The sequence below is a fragment of the Canis lupus genome, chromosome 37 (genome assembly GCF_011100685.1).
Source record: "Canis lupus familiaris isolate Mischka breed German Shepherd chromosome 37, alternate assembly UU_Cfam_GSD_1.0, whole genome shotgun sequence".
Lineage (NCBI taxonomy): Eukaryota > Metazoa > Chordata > Mammalia > Carnivora > Canidae > Canis > Canis lupus.
Window position 1 is genome coordinate 24,880,468 of NC_049258.1, and position 25,101 is coordinate 24,905,568.

The 25,101-nt window shown below is 53.0% G+C and overlaps 2 protein-coding genes across 4 annotated transcripts in view; both read left to right on the plus strand.

Annotated features, from left to right (window-relative positions):
• The window catches only part of PNKD (PNKD metallo-beta-lactamase domain containing), a 59,505-nt gene extending 56,340 nt beyond the window's left edge, over positions 1-3,165 (plus strand). For all 3 annotated transcript variants that reach the window (XM_038585716.1, XM_038585718.1, XM_038585717.1), the window contains 2 exons: positions 905-1,020; positions 1,260-3,165. In XM_038585716.1, the coding sequence (XP_038441644.1) occupies positions 905-1,020; positions 1,260-1,433 (290 nt within the window). In that variant the 3' untranslated portion in view covers positions 1,434-3,165. The remainder of the gene's footprint in view (positions 1-904; positions 1,021-1,259) is intronic.
• A 2,322-nt stretch (positions 3,166-5,487) lies between these two features.
• On the plus strand, positions 5,488-23,592 carry CATIP (ciliogenesis associated TTC17 interacting protein). Its single transcript, XM_038585907.1, has 11 exons — positions 5,488-5,536; positions 8,578-8,666; positions 16,165-16,257; positions 16,883-17,083; positions 17,348-17,403; positions 18,072-18,158; positions 18,353-18,520; positions 19,772-19,896; positions 20,947-21,023; positions 21,335-21,423; positions 23,362-23,592. The coding sequence occupies exons 1-11, from the start codon at positions 5,511-5,513 to the stop codon at positions 23,590-23,592; spliced, it is 1,242 nt and encodes a 413-aa protein (XP_038441835.1). The 5' UTR covers positions 5,488-5,510.
• The last annotated feature ends 1,509 nt before the right edge of the window (positions 23,593-25,101 follow it).

Here is a 25,101-nt window from a genome sequence, read left to right on the forward strand (position 1 = left end):
CCAGAGAGATGGCTGAGATTTTAGAGCCAAAGCCAACAACAGAAAATAGCCTTTGCTTATCAGAGAAGTCAGTATCTCTCCATGTATCACCCGCATGCACCCGTACCACACATTACGTGGGCGCCTCTCCCCATGCATGTACGTGGCATGTCCATGCATCCATCCTTCCAGACTCTGCATGTCCCTATGTACATACACGAGCATTGGGATGTCCGTGGTTCCTAAAACACATCACTAAGATGTTAGGTAATCCTCAAAACATATATATATATATTTTTTTTTTAAGATTTATTTATTTATTCATGAGAGACATAGAGAGAGGCAGAGACATAGGCAGAGGGAGAAGCAGGCTCCCTGTGGGGAACCTGATGCAGGACTCGATACCAGGACCCCAGGATCATGCCCTGAGCCAAAGCCAGATGCTCAACCACTGAGCCACCCAGGTGCCCCCTCAAAACATCTATTTATCCATCCATTCATTTGATCATACTTGATTAAACACCTGACACTTACCGGGCTCTGTTCTAGGCACCAGGGACACGTCTGTGTTCTAGTAGCATTATTTTCTCCAGATGACAAAACTGCGGCCCAGAGAGGTTCCACGACTCGGCCAAGGCTGCACAGCCGGGCAGGGGCAGAGTCAGGACTAAGACTGCAAGGCCGTCTGGCTCCAGGTCCCGTGGTTTTACCCCTGAACTGCTCTGCCCCTCCACTCGGGGCTGACCTGTGCCCACATTTAGAGAAGCAGCTCTGTGGGGTTGGGCCTTTCCTGGAAGTGCCACCCCTCCCCCTGGCTGTCGGGTTACCCAGAGGCCTGGGGCAGGGAGGACTTTTCCTGACGGCACCTCCCCTCTCTCTGTGTCCTGCATCTTGCCCGCCACCCCCCACCCCTGGTGGCCCTTAGGTCATGAGTATGCGGAAGAGAACCTGGGCTTTGCGGGTGTGGTGGAGCCCGAGAACCTGGCCCGGGAGAGGAAGATGCAGTGGGTCCAGAGGCAGCGAATGGAGCGCAAGAGCACGGTGCGGGGCCAGGGCCGGGGTCCAGGCGGGCCCCCAGGGTGCTTCCCCAGTAGGGACCCCTCCCGGCTGAGCTGCGGCCTGCAGGCCCCTCCCCAGAGCCCCCACATGTTTGGTCTTGGAGTGAGGCCCTCTGGTCCCTGAGACAGGGGAGGGGGTGCGGTGGGGGGCTTCCCCGATGGGATCTGTTTTCCAGATTCTCTCCATCAAACCCGCTAATCCCGGTACCTCTCATCCCCCAGTGCCCGTCCACCCTGGGAGAGGAGCGCTCCTACAACCCATTCCTGAGGACCCACTGCCTGGTGCTGCAGGAGGCTCTGGGGCCAGGCCCAGGCCCCACTGGGGATGACGGCTACTCCCGGGCCCAGCTCCTGGAGAAGCTCCGGCAGCTGAAAGACCTGCACAAGAGCAAGTGACAGCCCCTCCCCGGCGCAGCCCACCCCGCACGGCAGGGAGGCCACCTGTCTCGTCGCCCGCACCACACCATCCCTCTCATCACTACCACCACCACCTCCATCGGCGCCCACAGGGGGCATCAGTCCCCAACACTGTCGGAGGAGGAACAAGGTGACGAGGCCATGAGAGCCAGAGGCTGGAGGCTGGTCAAAGGCATGGAGACCCCAGGGGGTGAGGCTGAGGGAAGGGGAGCCTTGGGACACCTCCAGACCCAGCTGGGAGGGTGCCTCCTCCCCTGTCCTGCTCCTGCCAGCGAGGACATGGAGAGTGCCAGTCACCCCTCCCTCAGGACGCCTCACTCTCCCTGTAGCCCCTGAACCCAGGGCAGCCGGAGCCTCCAACAGGTTGAGTCCCCTTCCCCCTTCTCCCACACAGGGTTGGGAAGCACAGGCCCCCTTAGTGGCCTGAGGTGTGGTGCCTTGGAAAAGTGGTCACTCGGGGAGGTGGCTGGGCTCGGGTGTCCTGAGGCACCGGCCCTCCTCCCCACGCCTCCCCGCCTCCCAAAGGCATTTTTCGAACAGAGCCATTTCTGGGAAAGACGAAAGGGCTGGAAGTCTGCATGTCTGGACAGTCTGGGCCTCAGCGCCTCCCCTACGGCCTGGAAGACGGAGGCTCCTGGTTGCCACAGACGGGACCGAGGTGACAGGCTGAGGAGACACCAGGAGCTGGGACTGCAGCCCCATAGGCTCCCTGCATAGCTGGCCTCTGCCCTTGCCTGGCGCCCAGAGGACTCCCCTTGCCAGGAGAGAGAGAGAGAGAGAGAGAGAGAGAGAGAGAGAGAGAGAGAGCCGTCCTCCCCGGCCAGAGCGGTCTTCTCCTGATGGCCCTCGTCCTTAGGAACATCTGCCTTGTTCTAACTCCTGCTTTATCCTCGGTCCCTCTCCTCTTTTAGTTTATAAAGACATTCATCTGGCCCTCAGCAGTTTGCCAAGAACACCCCATGTCATTTCTCGTTGATCCCAGGCCCCATCCTGGCTGGGGACGGGAGCAGCAAGCCGTCAGCCCTCGAGGGAGCAGCAGCCCCCAGAACCCCAGGCCTGAGCCCTACCCCCAGCTCAGCCTCTCCTCTGGGCTCTGGTCCGGGTCCCCTTGGGGCCACAGAGAGGAAGCCCAAGGTCCTGGAGCAGGCCTACCTGGGGTCAGCCGGGAGCCTTCTCTTCCTGTGTTCAAGCCTCTGGGCCTATGCCCGCCTCTCGTGAGCCTCCGAGATGCCCCCTGCCCTCAGTTTCCCTCCTCGCCCTGCCTCTGCCTCCCTCTCCAGCCACAGCCTCTGGTACCAGCTCTAGCAATACCGCCAGAATAGAGCTCCCCACCCCCCAGACCTGCAGTTTCATGCCGCTGTGCCTTTGCTCATGCTGTCTCTTCAGACTGGAATGCCTTTCCCCTGCTCCTCCGGCCTTGTCTGCCTGGCAAACACCCATTCATTCACCTCTCACAATCCCCCTCAAAGGCCCCCTCCTCCAGGAAGACAACCCCGTGCCCCCCCACCCTCCAGGCTACCTCTGCTCTTTGTAAATGCTTCTCTCGTGGCACTTCTCACACTGTATTTTACTTGTTTACATGTTTGTCTCCCCTTCTAGACTGTGAACCCTTCAGGGCATGGACTGTATCTTATGCATCTCTGTAACTCTGCGCCTAGCACGGTGCCTGGCACGCAGTAGGCGCTCAATAAATCTTGAATGAAGAATTTAACTGGGGCTCGGTCACTCAGTGAGATCAGCTTTCCTGCCCGTTCCGTCCTCCCGTCTGAGTTACAAGCCTGCTAACTTGGAGTTACTGCCCTGCCGCAGCCTTGGCCAGAGACAGTGCTAGAAATACATCCTCTCGTGGCCTGTGTGCACTCGTTTGGGGTTACGACGAGCTTACCTCAGTGTTTCCCGGAGCTCGAGAGTCACGGGCGCAGCACCGGCTGCAGAGCAGAGGAATAGCACCGGGAAGCCAGGCCTTGGCACCAGCTTCCCTTCAGTGCGTCTCTAACAGAGCCAGACTCCGGGTCTGTACCTTAGTCAACTATCTTGAGGTTTTTTGCTTTTTTTTTTTTTAAGATTTTATTTATTTATTCATGAGAGATACAGAGAGAGGCAGAGGGAGAAGCAGGCTCCCTGTGGGGAGTCCGATGTGGGACTCGATCCCAGGACCGTGAGGTCACGACCTGAGCCGAAAGCAGCCGCTCAACCCCTGAGCCACCCAGGCGCCCCCAACTATCTTGAGTTAAACGTTAACACTGTGGCTTTGTTTTCATTGTATTTACCTTTGGGGTCAATATTTTTAAAAATGTATTATTTATTTTAGATAGCACAGGTGCATGCAGAGGGGCAGAGAGGGAGGGAGAAGGACAAGCAGACTCCTTGCTGAGCGCGGAGCCCGATGACAACGTGGAGCTTGATCCCACCACCCTGAGATCATGACCTGAACCGAAATCCAATAGTCAGACACTCAACTGACTGAGTCACCCAGGTGCCCCTGGAGTCAATGTTTTTGACAAGTGACAGCAGTTTTCTTTTTTTCTTTTTTCAAAGTGATAGCAGTCTTCAATTCATGAAAGTAATTAAAGATGTGTATTGAAATAGGAGTGAAGTAAAGGTGGTACTTGACCATAGCAGAACTCCTATTTTTTAAGATTTATTTATTTATTAAATATTTATTTATTTAGAAAGGGGGGGCACAGAGGGAGAGGGAGAGAGGGGGATCTCAAGCAGTCCCCAAGCTGAGCACAGAGCCCAAGCTGGGGCTGGATCCCACGACCCTGAGATCACTACATGAGCCAAACTCAAGAGCCAGCCGCTCAACAGACCAAGCCACCCAAGCGCCCCCATAGCAGAACTTTTAAAGGTGGCCCTGATATGGCTGAGGGCCGGGCAGCACTGGCTTCACTCCACATTTCCCTGGGGCCAGGCCAAGGCGCAGTTCTCCCACCCCTTGGCACAATGGGCGCCCTCACCCCAAGCAAGGGACCTTGGCACTGGTCCCCCGCTATGCCGGATCAGGGCTGTGCTTAGGGTGGGCATGGAGGAAGGGGCTGTGGTCCTTACCTTCCCGAAGAAGAGTAGCTCCCTGTGTCTGTGGTTGTCTCTGGGTCCCTGCTGCCGTGAACGGGCAAGCCCCAGGGCCAGGTCTCCTGGGGTCTACCCAGCTTCAAGAGGCACTTGGTGACAGTTCTCTAGGGCTGGTGGGGCATGTTCCTAGGGCCTTTGTGATCCCCCCACTGGGACATCATCCCAAAGGATAGCATGTGCTTTTTGTGGTGCTGGCAATGACCAGCAGCAACCAGGCTCCCAGCCCGTTGCTTACGGGACCGCAGGTGTCACCGGCCTTAGAGGCTTCAGTTCCATCCCCAGCTCTGTCATTCAACATCCAAGTGTCCTTGGGCAGATGTCACTTCCTCAACCTGTTTCTTCACCTTCCCTGGAGGTGACAACCTTGAATGAGTCCGAACGCTTTTCAGGGGCCAGTGACATACTCAACACTAAGCTTAGACCAAGAGGAAAATTTATCAGTTTATGAAATTAAGAAGTGGGGGATTAGGTCATGGTGGCTTCGGGCATTGCAGGATCCATGGATTCAAAGGGCAATTTTATCATTCAGCTTAACTTTCTTCTGCATTGGGATCAGTCTGCCTCAGGCTTTCTCCCTGAGGTGGAAAGATCACGTCTGGAAGTGCTAGGCTTGCAGGCTGCTAGTTAGTTCAGCAAACCCTAGCACAACCTCCCAGGGTCTATCCAGCTGCGTCAGTTCAGCTTGAGCCACGTGCCCTACCCTGAGCCAATCAGGAGTTAGGGGCATGGGCCCTTCTCACCTGCCAGGTTAGGTCCTATGACCACTCTTGGAAAGGGCAGTGTCAGACCCAAGCAACCGAAAGGTGTGCTGAGAGTGTAGAAAATGTTCCCCAGAGTAACAGAAATGACGCAAGGCAGCAAAATCATAGAGGTTCACCAACAATTCTGCTTGTGAGAGGCTATTATGAGCAAAGGCATGTGAAGTCACTTTGGAAAATGTTACGTCAGATTCCTGGTGCTATAATTCATTAGACAGAGGACATGGAGGTAGATGTGTGGCCGCAAAGGTATTTGAATAATACGTAGTTTTAAAAATAACCAGTAAGCTATTTGTTTCTTCCTGAGTCACAGGCTGGCTGTCTCTAGGGCAGGAAAGGAGAAAGGGAGGGGACACGATGTGGGCAGCCCCGGGCGTTCCAGGGAGGAATGGAGATGGGGAAGGGGGGAGGCGAGGAGCCCTGGGCCTACCCGTGTGTGCTGGGGATGGTCTCAGCCCTCCAAGGCCTTAGCCACACATGGAGCCTTGAAAAGTGGGTGGGAACCTAACTCTGGGGTCAGTAAACCCCAGGCAGTTACATTTACTGAGATCCTAAACATAGGCAAAGCCCCACAAGAGATGCAGAGAAAGGCACCTGTCTTAGGGTTCTTCAGAGGGACAGAACCGCTAGAAAATGAGATCATAGATGATAGATAGATAGATAGATAGATAGATAGATAGATAGATAGATGATAGATAATAGAGATGACAGATAATAGAGATGACAAATAGATAATAAGGTGGCAGAGAGAGGACTTGGAGAGGGACCAGGCTGGATAGGATAGGTTCTGCCTCTGGTTGACCGTGAGTGACGCCAGATGGGCATCTCATGTCACCCAGCTCCATTCTGGAGTGACTGCGGGGACTGAGGAATGAGCACAGTCACGGGTGGGGAGGGGCAGAGGGAGAGGGAGGAGCAAGCTCCCCCCTGAGCAGGGAGCCCAATGTGGGGGCTTCATCCTGGGACCCCGAGATTGTGACCTGAATTAAAGACAGTTAACTGACTGAGCCCCCCAGATAGCCCCACGGTTTCCATTGATTAACCAGATGACCTTGGGTAAGTTACTTAACCTTCTGTGCCTCCATTTCTCCTGAGCCCACTGAGGACATGGGTAGCACCACCCTGGGAGCTGATTGTGATACATGAGTGAGTTCACACCCGCAGAGCTCATGATGCCATAGATGCCCATCCCAGCAGCTGGGAGGACGCAGGCTGTCCCTGTCACAGGTTCAGAGAGGCCAACCTGCCCAGGAGGGCTGCACAGCTCGCAGATCTACCTGCTACAGAGGGTCCCTCCGCTGGCCTACGAGGCCCTAAGGGGACCGGTAACAAGGGTCTGCAGCGACTCTCTTTCGGAGGTTTAAAAATTAGATTAAAAAAATTGGATGTTGGGGATCCCTGGGTGGCTCAGTGTTTTGGCGCCTGCCTTTGGCTCAGGGCGCGATCCTGGAGTCCCGGGATCGAGTCCCACGTCGGGCTCCTGGCATGGAGCCTGCTTCTCCCTCTGCCTGGGTCTCTGCCTCTCTCTCTCTCTCTCTCTCATAAATAGATAAATAAATCTTTTTTTAAAAATTGGATGTTGATCCTTCTAGAACCACTCTGTCAAACTTCTTTCTCTTCTAGTAGGAAACAGCCAGCATGAATGGGGGGGTTCTTGGGAGGGGCAGGGAGAAAGAACCTGGGCTCCCAGGGCTGGGAGCCTGTGTGCGCAGGGAGGTGGCAGTCCTGTGCAGCTCCAAGGGCCTGACCAAGGAAAGGGGAGGGAGGAGGGGGGCAACTCTAAAGGGTAGAGGGCTCTGGGAGCGAATCTGCCCTCAGGCCAGGAAGAGGGTGCACAGTAGGGACGGAGCTACGTGGGCACCCCTTAAAGAGCATCTAGGGGATCCCTGGGTGGCGCAGCGGTTTGGCGCCTGCCTTTGGCCCAGGGAGCGATCCTGGAGACCCGGGATCGAATCCCACATCAGGCTCCCGGTGCATGGAGCCTGCCTCTCCCTCTGCCTGTGTCTCTGCCTCTCTCCCTTTCTCTCTCTGTGACTGTCACAAATAAATAAAAAATTTAAAAAAAATTAAAAAAAAAATAAAATAAAGAGCATCTAGACCATAATGTGCTTCTTTTATTTTCCGACTTTGTCCTAATAATAAAAAAAAATGTTTCCAATTTTATATAATTTACATAGGAAAGCGATAGAGTTTGCTTTTGTAGACCTTATTTAAATCTTCTATCTTGAGGCGCCCGGGTATCTCAGTGGTTGAGCATCTGCCTTCAGCTCAGGTCATGATCCTGGGGTCCTGGGATCGAGTCCTGCATCAGGTTCTCCCCGGGGAGCCCACTTCTCCCTCTGCCTGTGTCTCTGCCTCTCTCTCTGTGTCTCTAGTGAATAAATAAATTAAATCTTTGAAAAAAAATCTTCTCTCTTTTAAATTATTTTTTATTTTTTATTTTTTATGATAGCCACACAGAAAGAGAGAGAGAAAGAGAGGCAGAGACATAGGCAGAGGGAGAAGCAGTCTCCATGCACCGGGAGCCCGACGTGGGATTCGATCCCAGGTCTCCAGGATCGCGCCCTGGGCCAAAGGCAGGCGCCAAACCGCTGCGCCACCCAGGGATCCCTCTTCTCTCTTTTATTAACAACTTTATCAAGCTATCATTTCCATAACACAAAATTCATCCTTTTAAAGTGTACAATTGAGTAGTTTTTAGTATATGCACTGTTTTGTGACCATCACAATCTAATTTTGTTTTTTGTTTTTTTTTTGTTTTTTGTTTTTTTTTATTTTTATTTATTTATGATAGTCACACAGAGAGAGAGAGAGAGAGAGAGAGAGGCAGAGACACAGGCAGAGGGAGAAGCAGGCTCCATGCACCGGGAGCCCGATGTGGGATTCGATCCCGGGTCTCCAGGATCGCGCCCTGGGCCAAAGGCAGGCGCTAAACCGCTGCGCCACCCAGGGATCCCTAATTTTGTTTTAAGATATATTTATTTGAGAAAGAGAGACAGAGAGAGCATGCGTGGGGAGAGAGGAGGAGAAGGAGAGAGAGAAACCTAAGAAGATTCCGCGCTGAGCGCAGAGCCCACCATGGAGCTTGATCCCACAATCCTGTGATCACAACCACAACCTGAGCCAAAACCAAGAGTCAGACGCTGAACTGACTGGGCCACCCAGGGACCCCACAATCTAATCTTAGGACATTTTCATTCACCCGCAGATGAAAGCCTGTGCACACTTGATGTGACTCCACGCCTCTGCGTACCCACACCAAGCGACCACTGATCTCTCTGTCTCCACAGATTTACCTGCTCTGGACGTTTCACATACGTGGCATCAGACAATATGTGGTCTTTTGTGACCAGCTCCTCTCCCTCGGCATATCCTCAAGGTTCACATCGGAGCACATGGCAGTAGTTCACATCTACTCTCCTTATGGCTGAATAATATTGCATTGTGGGGATATGCACCACATTTTGTTTATCCATTTGTCAGTTGACAGTTGGGTTGTTTCCATTTTTCGGCTACCATGCATCAGGTGCTGTGAACATCTGTGTACAGGTTGTTGTGCGGAGAGATGCTTTCAGTTCTCTCGGGTATAGACCTAGGAGTGGAATTGCCGAGTCATATAGTAACTCCACATTTAACTTTTTGAGGAAGTAACAAACCACCTCCTAAAGTAGTTGTGAGTTTTCTTAATGCTACTGACAGTATCTCACGTGCAGAGAAAGGCTTCTTCAGAATTCACTTTCGCTTTTAAAAATGAATACTCAAAATAAAATTTAAATGGCAAATAAAATTAGGGGCACCTGGGTGGCTCAATTTCTCAAATTGCAAATTTTAAAACGTAAACATTTTTTAAACTTTTAAGTTCAACTTCTGAGTCATTTTTTTTGTTGTTGTTAAATATAATGCTTCTATCCAACACTGTTATTTCTTTTTTTTTTTTAGATTTTATTTATTTATTCATGAGAGACACAGAGGGAGGGAGAGAGAGAGAGAAAGGCAGAGACACAGGCAGAGGGAGAAGCAGGCTCCCATGCAGGAAACCCGATGTGGGACTTGATCCTGAGACTCTGGGATCACCCTGAGCCAAAGGCAGACGCTCAACCGCTGAGCCACCCAGGCATTCCCTGAGTCATTTTTTAATCAGAAATCTAGCACATGTTAATGATGACTTTTAAGAGGGCTTTGATTAATAATTGGTCCTCTTTTAAAAACTGCAAAAGGTTTAAGCAGTTTATGTTGTATTTACTCATCCTCGATATTCTACTTCCTTTTTAAAAGCAAATAATTGTTATATGTCAATTATATCCCATAAAGCTGGAAAAAGTAAAATAAGAAGAATTCAATTATCTTTAAAAAGAGAGAGAGAGAGAGAGAAACCAGCCTCCCAAGTACTTTAACTGCAATCTAAGAAAAAGTAAACATATAACAAATTTGAGGGCACTTGGATGGCTCAGTTGGTTCAGTGTCCAAATCTTGGTATCAGCTCAAGTCTTGATCTCAGGGTAGTGAGTTCAGGCCCCAGGTTGGGCTGCACACTGGGTGTGGAGCCTGCTTAAAAATTAGCTAATTAATTAAGTAATTAAGCAAATTTAAATGTTTTTATATTATTTTAAATTTTTATTTAAATTGAATTAATTAACATATTATATATTATTGGCTTCAGAGGTGGAGTTCGGTGATTCATCAGCCTTATATAACACCCAGTGCTTATCACATCACGTGCCCTTCTTAATGCCCGTCCCCCAGTTACCCCATTCCCCCACTCTCACCTCCTGTCCAGCGACTTCAGTTTGTTTCCTGTGATTAAGAGTCTCTTATGGTTTGTCTCCCTCTCTGATTTCGTCTTGCTTTATTTTTTCCTCTCTTCCTCTATGATCCTCTGTTTTGATTCTTAAATTCCTCATGAGATCATATGATAACTCTTTCTCTGATTGACTTATTTCACTTAGCATAATAACCCTCTAGTTTCATCCATGTCATTGCAAATGGCAAGATTTCATTTTTGATGGCTGAGTAGTTTTCCATTGCATGTATTTACCACATCTTCTTTATCCATTCATCTGTCAATGGACATTGGGGCTCTTTCCACAATTTGGCTACTGTGGACAACACTGCAAGGTGCCCTTTGGATCACTACATTTTTATCTTTGGGGTAAATACCTAGTATGCAATTGCTGGGTCGTAGGGTAGCTCTGTTTTCAACTTTTTGAGGAACCTCCATTCTGCTTTCCAGAGGGACTGCATCAGCTTGTGTTCACACCAATGTTTTAAGAGGGTTCCCCTTTCTCTGCATCGTCGCCAACATCTATCCTTTCCTGACTTGTTAATTTTAGCCATTCTGACTGGGGTGAGGTGGTATATTGTTGTAGTTTTGATTTGATTTCCCTGATGCCAAGTGATGAGCATTTTCTCATGTGTCTGTTGGCCATTTGTCTTCTTTGGAGAAATGTCTGTTCAGATTTTCTGCCCATTTCTTGATTGGATTATTTGTGCTTTGGGTGTTGGGTTTGATTAAGTTCTTTTTCAAAAATATTTCTATCTATTTATTTAACAGAGAGAGTGAGGGAACACAAGCAGGGGGAGGGGCAGAGGGAGACGGAGAAGCAGGCTTCCTGTCTAGCAGGGAGCCCGATACGGGGCTCTATCCCAGGACCCTGGGATCATGACCTGAGCAGAAGGCAGGCACTTAACCGACTGAGCCACCCAGGCACCCCTGATAAGTTCTTTGTAGACTTTGGATACTAGCCCTTTATCTGATAATGCCTTTGCAAACATCTCCCATTCTATAGGTTGCCTTTTGGTTTTGTCCACTAGGCATTTTATCTTAATGAAGTCCCAATAGTTCATTTTTGCCTTTGTCTCCCTTGTCTTTGGAGAAGTGTCTGGCAAGAAGCTGCTGTGGCCAAGATCACAGAGGCTACTGCCTGTGTTCTCTAGGATTTTAATGGATTCCTGTCTCACATTTAGGTCTTTCATCCATTTGGAGTCTATTTTTGTGTATGATGCCAGGAAATGGTCCAGTTTCATTTTTCTGCCTGTGGCTGTCCAGTTTTCCCAGCACCATTTGTTGAAAAGACTGTCTTTTTTCCATTGAATATTTTTCCTGCTTTGTCAAAGATTAGTTGACCATAGAATTGAGGGTCCATGGCTGGGTTCTTTATTCTGTTCCATTGATCTACGGGTCTGTTTTTGTGCCAGGATCATACTGTATTGATTATCACAGCTTTGTAATAGAGCTTGAAATCCAGAATTGTGATGCCACCAGTTTTGGTTTTCTTTTTCAACATTCCTTTGGCTCTATGGGGTCTTTTCTGGTTCCATACAAATTTTAGGATTATTTGTTCCAATTCGGTGAAATAAGTTGATGGTATTTTGATAGGGATTGCATTGAATGTATAGATTTCTCTGGGTAGCATAGACATTTTAACAATATTTGTTCTTCCAATCCATGAGCGTGGAACGTTTTTCCATTTCTTTGTGTCTTCCTCCTTTTCTTTCGTGAGTGTTCTGTAGCTTTCTGAGTACAGATCTTTTGCCTCTTTGGTTAGGTTTATTCCTGGGTATCTTATGGTTTGGGGTACAATTATAAATGGGATGGATTCCTTAATTTCTCTTTTTTTTATCTCATTGTTAGTGTATAGAAATACAATTGATTTCTGTGCAATGATTTTATATCCTGACACTTTGCTGAATTCCTGTATGAGTTCTAGCAATTTTGGGGTCGAGTCTTTTGGGTTTTCCATATAGGGTATCATGTCATCGGCAAAGAGTGAGACTTTGACTTCTTTGCGAGTTTGGATGCCTTTTATTTCTTTTTGTTGTCTGATTGCTGAGGCTAGGACTTCTAGTACTATGTTGAACAGCAATGGTGACAGTGGACATCCCTGCTATGTTCCTGACCTTAAGGGGAAGCTCTCCGTTTTTCCCCATTGAGGATGATATTTGCTGTGGCGCTTTTCATATATAACTTTTATGATATTGAGGTATGTTCCCTCTATCCCTACACTGTGAAGAGTTTTAATCAAGAAAGGATGCTGTAGTTTGTCAAATGCTTTCTCTGCATCTGTTGAGAAGGTCATATGGTTCTTGTCCTTTCTTTTATTAATGTGATGTATCACATTGACTGATTTCCGGATGTTGAACCAACGTTGCAGTCCAGGAATAAATCTCACTTGGTTGTGGTAAAAATCCTTTTAATGTACTGTTGGATCCTATTGGCTAGTATTTTGGTGAGAATTTGGCATCCGTGTTCATCAGGGATATTGGTCTGTAATTCCCCTTTTTTGGTGGGGTCTTTGTCTGGTTTTAGGATCAAGGTAATGCTGGCTTCATAGAAAGAGTTTGGAAGTTTTCCTCCCATTTCTATTTTTGAAACAGCTTCAGAAGAATAGGTTAATTCTTCTTTAAATATTTGGTAGAATTCCCCTGGGAGGCCATTTGGCCCTAGACTCTTGTTTGTTGGGAGCTTTTGATGACTGCTGCAATTTTCTTGCTCTCTATTCAGCAAGGGTCTGTTCAGATTTTCTGCTTCTTCCTGTTTCAGTTTTGGTAGTTTATTCATCTCTAGGAATGCATCCATTTCTCCCAGATTGCCTAACTTGTTGCTATATAGTTGAACATAATCTTGGTATCAGTTCAAGTTTTGATCTCAGGGTCATGAGTTCAGGCTCCAGGTTGGGCTCCATACTGGGTGTGGATCTTACTTAAAAATAAATGAATGAAACTAAATAAAATGAATGAATGAATGAATGAAGCAAATTTTAAGGTTTTTAAAAAATATTTTGGTTCTACTTTCAATTCCAGTAAGAATTTAACTTCAGAATTCAATTTAAATCAATTATTCAGGGCAGCCCGGGTGGCTCAGTGGTTTAGCACCGCCTTCAGCCCAGGGTGTGGTCCTGGAGACCCGAGATTGAGTCCCCATCAAGCTCCCTGCATGGAATGGAGCCTGCTTCTCCCTCTGCCTGTGTCCCTGCCTCTCTCCGTGTGTCTCTCATGAATAAATAAATAAAATATTTTTTAAAATAATTAAATTATTCAACTAATTTATTTATTTTTTAAATATTTTATTTTATTTATTTTATTCCTTTTTAAAATATGTTTATTTATTCGTAACACACACACAGAGGCAGGGACACAGGCAGAGGGAGAAGCAGGCCTCCCCCAAGGAGCCCAATATGGGACTCAAACCTGGATCCCAGAATCACACCCTGAGCCAAAGGCAGACACTCAACCCCTGAGCCACCCAGGCATCCCTATTTATTTGATTCTTTAAGTATTCTCTTACACCTAACGTGGGGCTCAAACTCACAACCACCAAGATCAAGAGTTCCACCGTCTACATCTGAGCCAGCCAAGTGCCATTCAACTGCTTGATATAAATTAGAATCTCAAAACTTTTCTTTTCTTTTTAAAAAGATTTTATTTATTTATTTATTTATTTATTTATTTATTTATTTATTTATTTAAGAGAGAAAGAGAGAGAGAGAGATCAAGCAGGGGGAAGGGCAGAGAGAGAGGGGACCTCACAGGACCTCTCTCACAGGACCCTGAGATCATGACCTGAGCCAAAGTCAGATGCTTCACCGCTGAGCCACCCAGGTGCCCCTCATGTCTTATCTTTTAAGCCCCCTCCCATGCCAAATTATTTTAAAGAATTTGAAATACCAAATATGCACAGTGTGACAACATACAAATTAATATTGCTACTTTTATTGTCTCAAACAATTCTGCATGTGATTCTAAATCTTCCTGAAGTTGATAGATAACTACCTTCCAATGAGAAGACATTGGAAAATTATCTTCCTGAGTACTAAGGTCGGGGATGGAGGGCAATTCCTTAGGTGACTGAGGCTTTTGGACACTATTTTTCTTTTTTTTTTGTAACTCTGTCAGGTTGAGCCCCTTTTTAGAGCCACTATGATGTAGACTCAAACACTTACAAGGTGTGGACCAGATAGCCCACAGCCTGGGGCTTGAGTCCTACCTATCATAATTCAATTTTCATCTTTGTCACTAATCACTACCTACTCTATGGCACCGGTTGTTTGGATTCAGTGTATTGTCTATTTGCTGTTTCATTTTTCTTTGAATTCTCTCTAGGAGCCACACTGCCTTGGGTTGAGTTGTGGCTCTGTCAATTACGGTTGACCCTTGAACAACACGGGGGTGAGGTGTGCTGACAATCCCCTCTTTCCTGCACAGTTGAAGATTCCAGCATAGGGGTACCTCGTTGGTTCACTGGGAGGAGCATGCGACTCTTGATCTCAAGTTCATGAGTTAGGGCCCCACAATGGGTGTAGACATTAGTTAAATAAGTAAATAAACAAAAAAATGAAATTGAGCACTGTGTTTAAAAAAATAAAATTTAAGTATAACTTTTGACTCCTCCAAAATTTAACTACTCGTAGCCTACTATTGACCCAAAGTCTTACAAATAACAGAAACAGTTAACACATGTTTTATATGATCTATGTATTATATACTGTGTTCTTCCAATAAAGTAAGCTAGAGAAAATGTTGTTAAGAAGTCATAAGGAAGGGTGGCTCAGCGGTTTGGCGCCTGCTTTGGCCCAGGGCGTGATCCTGGAGTCCCGGGATTGAGTCCCACATCGGGCTCCCAGCATGGATCCTGCTTCTCCCTCCTCCTGTGTCTCTGCCTCTCTCTCTATGTCTATCATAAACAAACAAATAAATAAATAAATAAATAAATAAATAAATAAATCTTAAAAAAAAAAAAAGAAGAAGAAGTCATAAGGAAGAGAGGTGCCTAGGTGGCTCAGTCGTTAAGTGTTGGACTCTTGATTTTGGCTCAGGGCATGATCTCGGGGTCATGAGATGGAGGCCCCCATTGGGCTCCATGCTTGGCAGAGAGTCTGCTTGAGATTCTCTCTTTCCCTCTTCCTTTGTCCCCCCACAAAAAATAAAGTAATTAATTAATTATTTTTTAAAAAGAAATCATAAAGAGATTACAGTTAGAGCACTGTAGCATATTTACTGAAAAACATCCACATATTAGTGGACCAGGCAGCTCAAACCCATGCTGCTCAAGGGTCAACTGTATTAGCTGTGTGACATTAGGAAAGACCCCAACGATTTCTCAGCCATAAAGTGCAGGGAAAAAAGATCCTACTCACAGGGTTAGTCTGAATACTGAATGATTGCACACACACGTGCAGCCCTCCAGAACAGTGCCAGGCCTCAGGTGAGCGAGGCTGAAAGGTTTGCTGTGATTGTCATTGTTACCACCATTGCTCTCATATGACATCCAAGTGGGTTCTACGCGTGTGAGGCCATATCTGACTCAAGGTCACAACTTCCAAGGTCAATCTGGCTTTTTAAAGCTTATCATTATTGTTGTTGTTGTCGTCGTTGTTGTCTTAGTAATCTCTATACCCACAATGGGGCTCAGACTCACCACCCTGAGATCAAGAGTCACATACTCCTCTGACTGAGCCAGCCAGGTGCTCCCTAAAGTCATCCTAATGACCCATGTCACCTCCCTGCTGTGTCATATGCTCCCTCTGCAAGATAATACTCCAGGCATGGTCTGAGCTCCAGTCCCCACAGCTCCTACCATTGCCTCCAAGGTCTGGGTGTTTTGTGAGGTGTGTTGATGGCCCTTTAAGAGGCGGTCACTGGCATCCGGTTGCCAGGGAGACAACTAGACACTGACCGGGTAGCTGAAGGCAGCATGTCCTCTAAACTTCAATCCACAGGTGGGAAGAGGCCGCTGGGATGGATATTGGAGCGGCATCTCCTCCTCTTCTCCCTCCCTCTCTCCTCCTTCTTCCTCCCTGGGGTGGCCTTGGAGAATTCTGCTTTGGGGACCCCTGTCCCTCTCCCCAAGGTTGCCATCTCAGCCTCTTCTCCCTCCCTAGGCCACAGAGCCAAGGACCACCAGCCTCCAGCCCAAGGGAGCCTGGCAGCCCCAGAGGCCAATGCTGAAGCCATCCACTTCCTCAGCAACCTCCGTGAGCCTGGACAGTGGGGGCGGTGGGAGCGTGGGGGGCGGGGGTGCAGGGTGCAGGCCCGGCCGGTCTCGCTGAGCCTTGCTGGCCCTGGCACTCAGAAAGGGTGCGAGGCCTATTTGTTGATAATTTTTTTAAAGACTTACTGTTTAATTAATTATTTGTTTATTTGAGAGAGAGTGAGCCAGTGAGCCAGTGAGCGAGAGCCCAGAGGGAAAGGGAGAAGCAGGCTCCCCACTGAGCAGAGAGCTCCAGGCAGAGCTTGATCCCAGGGCCCTGAGATCATGATCTGAGCCGAAGGCAGATGCTTAACCAACTGAGCCACCCAGACCCCCTATTTGTTTATATATATAATTTTTTTGAAGTTCGATTTGCCAACATATAGTATAACACCCAGTATTGATAACTGTGGAGGGAAGACCCCAAGGCCACGGGGACTGGCGGGGCGGGGGGGGGGGGCAGGGAGGTCTTCACCTGTGGGGGCCAACAGAGGGTAGGCAGGAGCTGCCTGGGACATGGGGGATGAGGAAGGGGTGGGTGCAGACTGTGGGGCCCTGCTGGGGGGACAGTCAGGGAGTCGAGGCCCAGGACCTAGGGCTTCATCTGTGCCCACGGGACCCCCCCACAGAACAGGAGGAGCTGCAGATGTTGATGTTCTCCGAGACGCTGGCCATGGTCTCGGACACGGGGGAGCCCGAGGGAGAGCTGACCATTGAGGTCCAGAGAGGAAAATACAAAGACGAGCTGGGCATGATGTCCTCGTGCGTCCTGGTGCACGCCTTCAGCCGCGGCTTCATGGACAGAATGCTCTGCGGGAACTCCCTCCTGGGCAAGCTCCCCCGCCCCCACCCCAGGACCCTCACTCAGGACTCACCCTGGGCTTCACCTTGGGACCAGAAGGCAGCAAAGCGGGTGTGTTTAGGGGGGTGATGAGGAAGTTGATCACAGACTTAGGACAAGGAAGCCACTTAGTTTTCCCTGCGGTCACACTCCTCCTGACTTGTCCAGCCTCCTGCCACCTTCCCGCCTGGCCTGTCCCCGGTGATGGGGTGACAGGGTGACGGTGACAGCAACCTTCTCCTCCCGGCCCCAGGTTACCTCTCGTGGAAACTGCATATCATGGAGCAACATAGTCAGGAGTTCATCAAGGTACCTCCTAGGGTCCCGGCCTGGACCCCAAACCGGGGTGAGAGAATGGAGACCCTGGGAGGGAGGGAGGAAAGAACATGGGCAGGGGCCGGGGGCTCAGTGGAGGTCACCCCAACTCTCTTCTGGTTCCTCTGCAATCCTCACCATGCATAACGTGGAAACCAACCCATCCGTGGCAGCAAGTTGCTTCTCATGACCTCCTAACACAGGAACCCTGGGTCCAGTCCACCCGGGGCCTCCTCCAGGCCCAAAGCCCAGCATCTCTCTGGGGGCCCCATGGTCTGGCCTTTCCCAGAGCCTGGCATTTCCCAAGGGCCTGTCACCATCTCGCCTCCAAGGCCTCCTGCTCCCTTCCTCCCGTGCCCAGGCCCAGCCACCTCTTCTGGAACGCAACCGGTTTTACACACTGGAAACCACTGATGCCCAAGAACTTTCCCACAGAAACCATCCCCATCTTTGAAAACCTGTATTCTGAAGCGCAGTTGCCTTTTCACTTTGTATGACATGATCACATGCCTTCTGTTCTTGAACCTCACTACATAGGGAAGATCTTTCTACAAATTTCCCTGTTTTCTCATTCATAAAGGAGAACAGGCACAGTGACCTGGTGTGGGGGGCGCTGTTCGGGTGCAGCGGGGTGAGCTCCTGATTCTTCCCTTGGCCCTTAGTTTCACATCCTCCCCATGGAGCACAAGATGAGTTTGGTGAAGCAGGATGACCAGCTGACCATGACCAGGAGCGTCAAGGAGGGTGAGGTGAGGCTGAGAGGCAGGTAGAAGCCGTACCCTGCGTCCTCTTCGAAGCCAAGGGGAGGGGGGTGTGGACTGGGTCAGGCCAGGAGCCTGGCAGGGAGACTCAGCAGGGACCCTAGATGTGCCCACGCTTGGCTTTCCCATCCTCCCCACCCCTTCCCAGATCCGTGTCCCCAACCCAGATCTCTCCTGAACAGGAAATGAAGACGGAAGTGACTTTTTTCCCGGGGAGCTCAACCGTAGGCTTCATCTCCCAGGCTGCCAACCTGGTGTTGCTGAGGGTGATGGCCTGGCGGCAGACGGTGCCCAACAATGCCCGCTTCCTGGCCTTGGACACGGAGGGCAAACTGTGCTACTCCACTTACGTGAGGGGTTTCCCCGGGTCAGGGAGTTGGCCTGGGGAAAATCCGAAGGGGTGGGGAGGGGGGTTGGGGTAGGAGGGGGGTGGGCTGGGCCCGTGCAAGTGGGACTTGCACGGTTGTCGGCCGATCACCATCACGAGTGGTGCAGGAGGCCTGGAGAGGAGGGACCCAAGCTGGGAGCAGTTGAGAGAAGCAATGCTTGTCGCACGGAAGTCAGTCCAGGAGACAGAAACACAGCAGAGGGCTGCTTTGAAAGATATATTTTTTTAACGCACCATTTCCAACTGCGCTCAAATGTTCTTTGATTATGTCTCAAACCTGAAGGGTATCCCCTCCCTTTTTTTTTCCCTTTCTTGTGGTTAAAACTTCATAATCAACATACCTAGGACTTCCTGCAATGTGGGAGGGTTTTTTGATTAATTAATTAATTTATTTATTCATGAGACACAGAAAGAGAGGCAGAGACATGGGCAGAGGGAGAAGCAGGCTCCCTGCAGGGAGCCTGATGCGGGACTCGATCCCAGGACCCCGGGATCACACCCTGAGCCGAAGGCAGTTGCTCAACCACTGAGTCACCCGGGTGCCCTACAATGTGGGATTTTTTTTTTTTTTTAATGTGGGATCTTTAAAGTTGTGCCTCTAAACACACATTCTGGGTGCTAATTTGAAAATGACATTCTACTCTTTTCTATCATGACAAACGTGACAAACAGCAATGTGTTTGACACTAACAAGCCATGTCACTCCCCCCTCCACCCCACCTTCTTTGAAACACATGTTTTATATCAGCACTTTCTGCCCATGGCCGTAGCTGCTCCAAGGGTTTAAGTTTTCACAACAGAGCAGCCTGCCTGGAGCCACAGATCTCAATCAACACCGCCCCCCACCCCACCCTACCCCACCCCACCCCCGCAAAGCATCAAGTGCCCCTCCCTCAAATAGCCCAACTCCCCACTCTCCCCGCCCCCCTTCCTCACCCCTCATCCCTGTAACTGAATCTGCCAACTAGAAGCAGTTGGTCATCGAGATGATGCGGGGAGGGCTGGGGTGCAGCAACGGTGGGGGGGGGGCCTGCACCCACTTAAGTGCAACTGAAATCCCGTGGTGCCTGAGGGTCTGGACAGCCAAGAGTTGCTTATCACTGATAAACAAGGAAGGAAGTGGCAAGATGTGGAAAAGGGCCAGGGTGAGATTTGGGGGAGATCCTGGTGGGCATCCCCCTCACCTCCTTCCCTCCTTTTTGGCTGCTGCCAGCAAGCCCTGGGCTTCCAGACCATTGAAGTGGACCGCCAGCAGGTGCGAGTGTTCATCGTGGAGCAGACCGTCCACTCGGTGAAAGGCGTCCCCAGCTCCTGCCAGTTTTACCTGCTCTCGGACGGGTGAGCTACTGACAGTGGCGGCCAGGGGGCAGTGTGGAGCGGGAGCGTGGGTGCTGGACCGCGGGGCGGCCCAGGCTGAAGGGGGACTACTGTCTGTGGGACGCCCCCAGGAAGCGTGCCCCCTTGCTTGATCCACACCACTCACTCTTCCTTCACGTATTTCCTCCTGCACCACGCGCAATGCCCACGCATTCACCTGATGCTCACCAAGGAGCCCTGAATGGCTGAGGTCAATGCTGACCGGCCCAGGCCTAAGGCCTAGAGGCCCAAGCAGCTGCCGGGGCGGGGCGCGGGGGGCGTAATGCTGAAAAGCAACAAGTTTTGAACAACTTGACATTAGATGGAATCCATGTGCTGGGGGAAAGCATCCTGGCACACTGCCAAGCCGTCAGCAGCCCGGCACAGGCACCAAATTATGAGATAATTTGGGGTGGGGGTGGGGAGTAAGAATTTACTTCTTGAAATTTCCAAAGAGGTATTCATATAATAATCATTACACTGGGGGGGAAAGTAATTGGATTGTTGGCTTTCTTTATTTGATAACTTAGCATGTTGTTTCTTTTTTTTTTTTTTTAAGATTTTATTTATTTATTCATGAGAGACACACAGAGAGAGGCAGAGACACAGGCAGAGGGAGAAGCAGGCTCCCTGCAGGGAGCCCCCAAATGGGACTCGACCTCAGGATCCCAGAATTCCAGGACCCTGGGATCACAACCTGAGCCGAAGGCAGATGCTCAACCACTGAGTCCCCAGGCGCCCCTGGCATGTTGTTTCTATCTTGAGTGTCCCCTAGCTGGAGGCTCATGGTATTTTTGGTGCTAGAGTTCTCATGCCAGCCCTGGCACACCAGCACACACGTCCAAGGGCATGAGCAAGACCCAGTTTGAAAAGCAGGGGCCGTTATCTGGGGGCCTAGACATGAACACAACCCTGGAACTGAAAGATAAATAGGGGTGTTGGGGAAGCAGCAGTAAAGGGAGGCCCCCAGCCCCTCAGGGGAGCGGGCTGGTCTGGGAAGACTCCCACTCTCACACCCGAGTTGTATTCCAGGCACTTGGCCAAGAGAATCCAGGTGGGTTCCCCCGGCTACTGCATGATCCCCAAGATGCCTGTCTTGAGGGAGAAGGGTGAGTGAAACCTCTGGCTGGAGGAGAGTGAGGGAGAGGTGGGAAATCCTGGGGCCCCCCAGGGTGCAGAGGCTGGGCTCAGTGTGGGATCAGAACCTGAAACAGGTGGGGGAAGCTCTGCCCCCCAGCCCCTGACCCCAAGGCCACTAGGGGAGGCTCGTTGAGCAGGGAAGGCCTTCCAGCCATCTGAGCAGAACCCGGGGACTTTACCGAGCCTGCGGTGTGGCGGGTGTGGCCGCTCTGGGGCAGCCCCTGTGTATCCCGGAAGGTTCTGGGGCCAGCCTGTGCAGCCTTCCTCTCTGCCCACCCAGAGGAGATTGAGCCCCGCCCCGTATTTGAGAAGAAGCCCCTGGTGTGGGAGGAGGATCTGGAGCTCTCCTCGAGGTTCCTGGACCGGAAGGTGAGGGGGTGCTGCAGCCAACCTGGGGTCCCCCTCTCCCGCCGGGGAGCCTCCTTGAAATGCACGGCGGGGAGGCCCTGCGGCGAGGGGTGAGGGGTGGGGGTCCCGGGGGGGGGGCACGGGGTGCCGAGGTGGAGGCGTGGGGTGCCAGGGGCACGGGGTGCCGAGGGGCGAGGAGTGCCGAGGCGGGGGCACGGGGTGCCGGGGGGGGGGGGGGGGGGGGCGGAGGGTGCCCGGGGGGGCGGAGTGCCAGGGGGGGCACGGGGTGCCGGGGTGTGGCGGGGTGTCTGGGGGCGTGGGGTGCCGGGAGGCGCGGGGTGAGGAGGTGGGGGCGCGGGTGCCTGGGGGACTTAGGGTGCGGGGGGCGCGGGGTGCCTGGGGGGCGCAGGGTGCCAAGGGGGGCAGAGTGCCGGGGGGGGGGGGCGCGGGGTCCCGGGGGGCGGGGTGCCGGGGACGCGGGGAGTGCTGGGTGCCGGGGGCGCGGGGGGCACGGGGGGCCTGGGGTGCGGGGGATGTGGGGTGCCTGGGGGCGCTGTGTGCCAGGGGTGCAGGTGGTGCGGTGTGTCGGGGGGTGCGGGGGGCGAGGGGTGCCGGGGAGGCGCGGGGTGCTTGGGGCGCGGGGTGCGGGGGCGCGGGGGGCCGGGGGTGCAGGGGGTGCGGGGTGCCTGGGGGCGCGGGGTGCCGGGGGCGCGGGGTGCTTGGGGGCGCAGGGTGCCAGGGGGGCGCGGGGTGCCAGGGGGGAGCGGGGTGCCGAGATGGGGACGCGGGGTGCCTGGGGGCGCGGGGTGCCGGGGGAGCGCTGGGTGCCTGGGGGCGCGGGGTGCGGGGGTGGCACGGGGTGCCGGGGTGCAGGGTGCGGGGGGGGTGCGGGGGGCACGGAGTGCCGGGGGTGCGCGGGGTGCCGGGGGTGCGCGGGGTGACGGGGTGCGGGGGGTGCGGGGTGCCGGGGGCACAGGGGGTGTGGGGTGCCGGGGGGGGGCGCGGGGTGCCGGGGTGCGGGGTGCCTGGGGGCGCGGGTGCCGGGGGGCGCGGTTGCCGGGGGCGTGGGGAGTGCTGGGTGCCGGGGGCGCGGGGGTGCGGGGTGCCGGGCGCGCGGGGGGCACGGGGGGCTGGGGGTGCGGGGGATGCGGGGTGCCTGGGGGCGCGGTGTGCCGGGGGCGCAGGTGGTGCGGTGTGCCGGGGGGTCCCGGGGTGCTTGGGGGCGCGGGGTGCGGGGGTTGCGGGTGCCTGGGGCGCGGGTGCGGGGGGCGTGGGGGGTGCGGTGTGCCGAGGGGTGCGGGGGGCGCGGTGTGCCGGGGGGGGGGGCCTGGGGTGCTTGGGGGCACGGGGTGCCAGGGGGCCGCGGGGTGCGGGGGGAGCGCTGGGTGCCTGGGGGCGCGGGGTGCGGGGGTGGCACGGGGTGCCGGGTGCGGGGTGCCTGGGGGTGCGGGGGTGCGGGGTGCCTGGGGTGCGGGGTGCCTGGGGGCGCCGGGTGCCGGGGGGTGCGGGGTGCCTGGGGGCGCGGGGTGCCGGGGGTACGGGGGGTGCCTGGGGGCGCGGGGTGCCGGGGGCGCGGGGGGTGCAGTGTGCCGGGGGGCGCGGGGTTCCGGGGGGGTGCGGGGGGCGCGGAGTGCTGGGGGTGCGCGGGGTGCCTGGGGTGCGGGGTGCCTGGGGGCGCGGGGTGCCGGGGGGCGCAGGGTGCGGGGGGCGCGGGGGTGCGGTGTGCCGAGGAGTGCGGGGGGCGCGGGGTGTCGCGGGGGGCGCGGGGTGTCGGGGGGGGGCGCGGGGTTCCGGGGGAGCGCTGGGTGCCTGGGGGCGCGGGGTGCGGGGGTGGCACGGGGTGCCGGGGTGCGGGGTGCCTGGGGGTGCGGGGTGCCTGGGGGCGCGGGGTGCCGGGGGTGCGGGGTGCGGGGGCGCGGGGGCGGGGTTCCGGGTCGCGCTCAGGCTCGGCCCCGCCAGGAGGAGCTCCGCGTCAGGCACGCCGGCTACCTGCGGCAACACCCCGAGGCCCGGGCGCTGGTCGCCGACTTCCTGCTCTTCCTGCTGCTGCGCCAGCCCCGCGACGTGGTCGCCTTCGCCGCCGAGCACTTCGGGCCCTTCGCGAGCCGCCGCCCGCCGCCGCCCGCCCTGCGCTCCTCCACGCGGCGCAGCCCCTTCCGCTCGCCGAGCCCGGGGCGCCCCCCCGCCTAGGGCCTGCGGCTGCGGGTGCGGGTGCGGGTGCGGGTGCGGGTGCGGGTGCGCGAGGCCGGGCGTCGCGGGGACGCAGCGGGGACGGGCGGGACTCCCCCGAGGCGCGCCTTACCCGCTGTGGGGTTTTTTTGCGGGGGGGCGGAGGGGGGAATAAATGGGCCCCGGCCCCGCGCTTCCGCTGTGGGCGCGGGAACCTTCCCTGGCCAGAGTCTTGTGTCTTGGCTTGAAAAGAGGAACAGGGTTAAATTAACAGGGTTCATCAGCGAATCTCGGGCTTCTTCTGAGGCGGTATCATCAAATCCCTGTATCATCAGTATCCCTATAACATCAATATCCTTATATCATCAATATCCCTATTTGACAGAGAAGAAAATAGAGGCATGGAAAAGGTTAAGTAAGTAGCTTAGAGGCTTAGTACTTAGGGAACGGGAGTCGGACCAGAGCCAAAACTCACGCTTAGTCACCAGGTTAGTAGGGACGGAGGGGCGAGGCTTCTGGGCACTCAGAATCCTTCTGGATGCCACTAATAGAATGAATTACCCTGCTTCCACCTCCCCATCCCCCCACCCAAGAAAAAGAGCAGGGCTTGGGGGCGATCTGGATGACCAGCGGCCTCGCTCTTCACCTCTGAAGCCTCCCAAAACACCCGGCTCTCCAGCTGTCCACACACCACCTCCTTTTTTCCCCTGACACACAGGAACCCCCAAACTGCGTGCAAGGTCCCCAGTTAATGACTCCCTGAGAACAAAGGAGAGGCAAGGGATCATGGGGTCCTTTAAGCTCCTCCTTATACAATGTCAGTACAGCCAATGGCTTGTTTCTGCGCAGGGCTGGCCACAGCTCATCGGCAAATATTAGACAACCCCCTCCAGGACAGCTGGCAAGGGGGGTGCAGTCTCCATCCCTCCATCTAGGCACTCATGGGCAGGCATCTTCCAGCTGAGGGACCCCCCCCACCAAGAAGCTCTACCCGTGATGACGGTGGCCGTGACTCCAGACTCAAGGTAGCAAGGCCCATGAGTTCTCCCCTGAGTTGAGCCTTAAAGAATTTTTAACAAGATCTTTTATTGTCCCCAGTCCTTATTTCAAAAGAAATTCATGTTCACTAGAGAAATCTGAACCAAAAGAAGAAAGTGAAATCACCCCAATTTCTCAACCTAGAGGTTTTTTGGCAAATATCCTCTTTACTCTTTTTGATGTGTAAAAGTGGCCTGTGTTCCTTTAGCATGTACTCTGTCAAGGAGTTTTTGGACACGACCTTTTTTTTTTATTCTTGTAGTTGAGGTACAGCATTATATTAGCTTCATGTTAAGCACTTGTTTTAAATTCTTTTTTTTTTTTTAAGTAATATCTACACCCAAGGTGGGGCTCAAACTCCTGACCCCAAGATTGGGAGTCACATGCTCTTCTGACTGACCCAGCCAGGCGCCCCCACGTCAAGCGCTTTTATGTAAGACGTTTGATCTGGTCTTTAAAATTCCAAGGGAACTTTTTTTAAAACAAAAATGA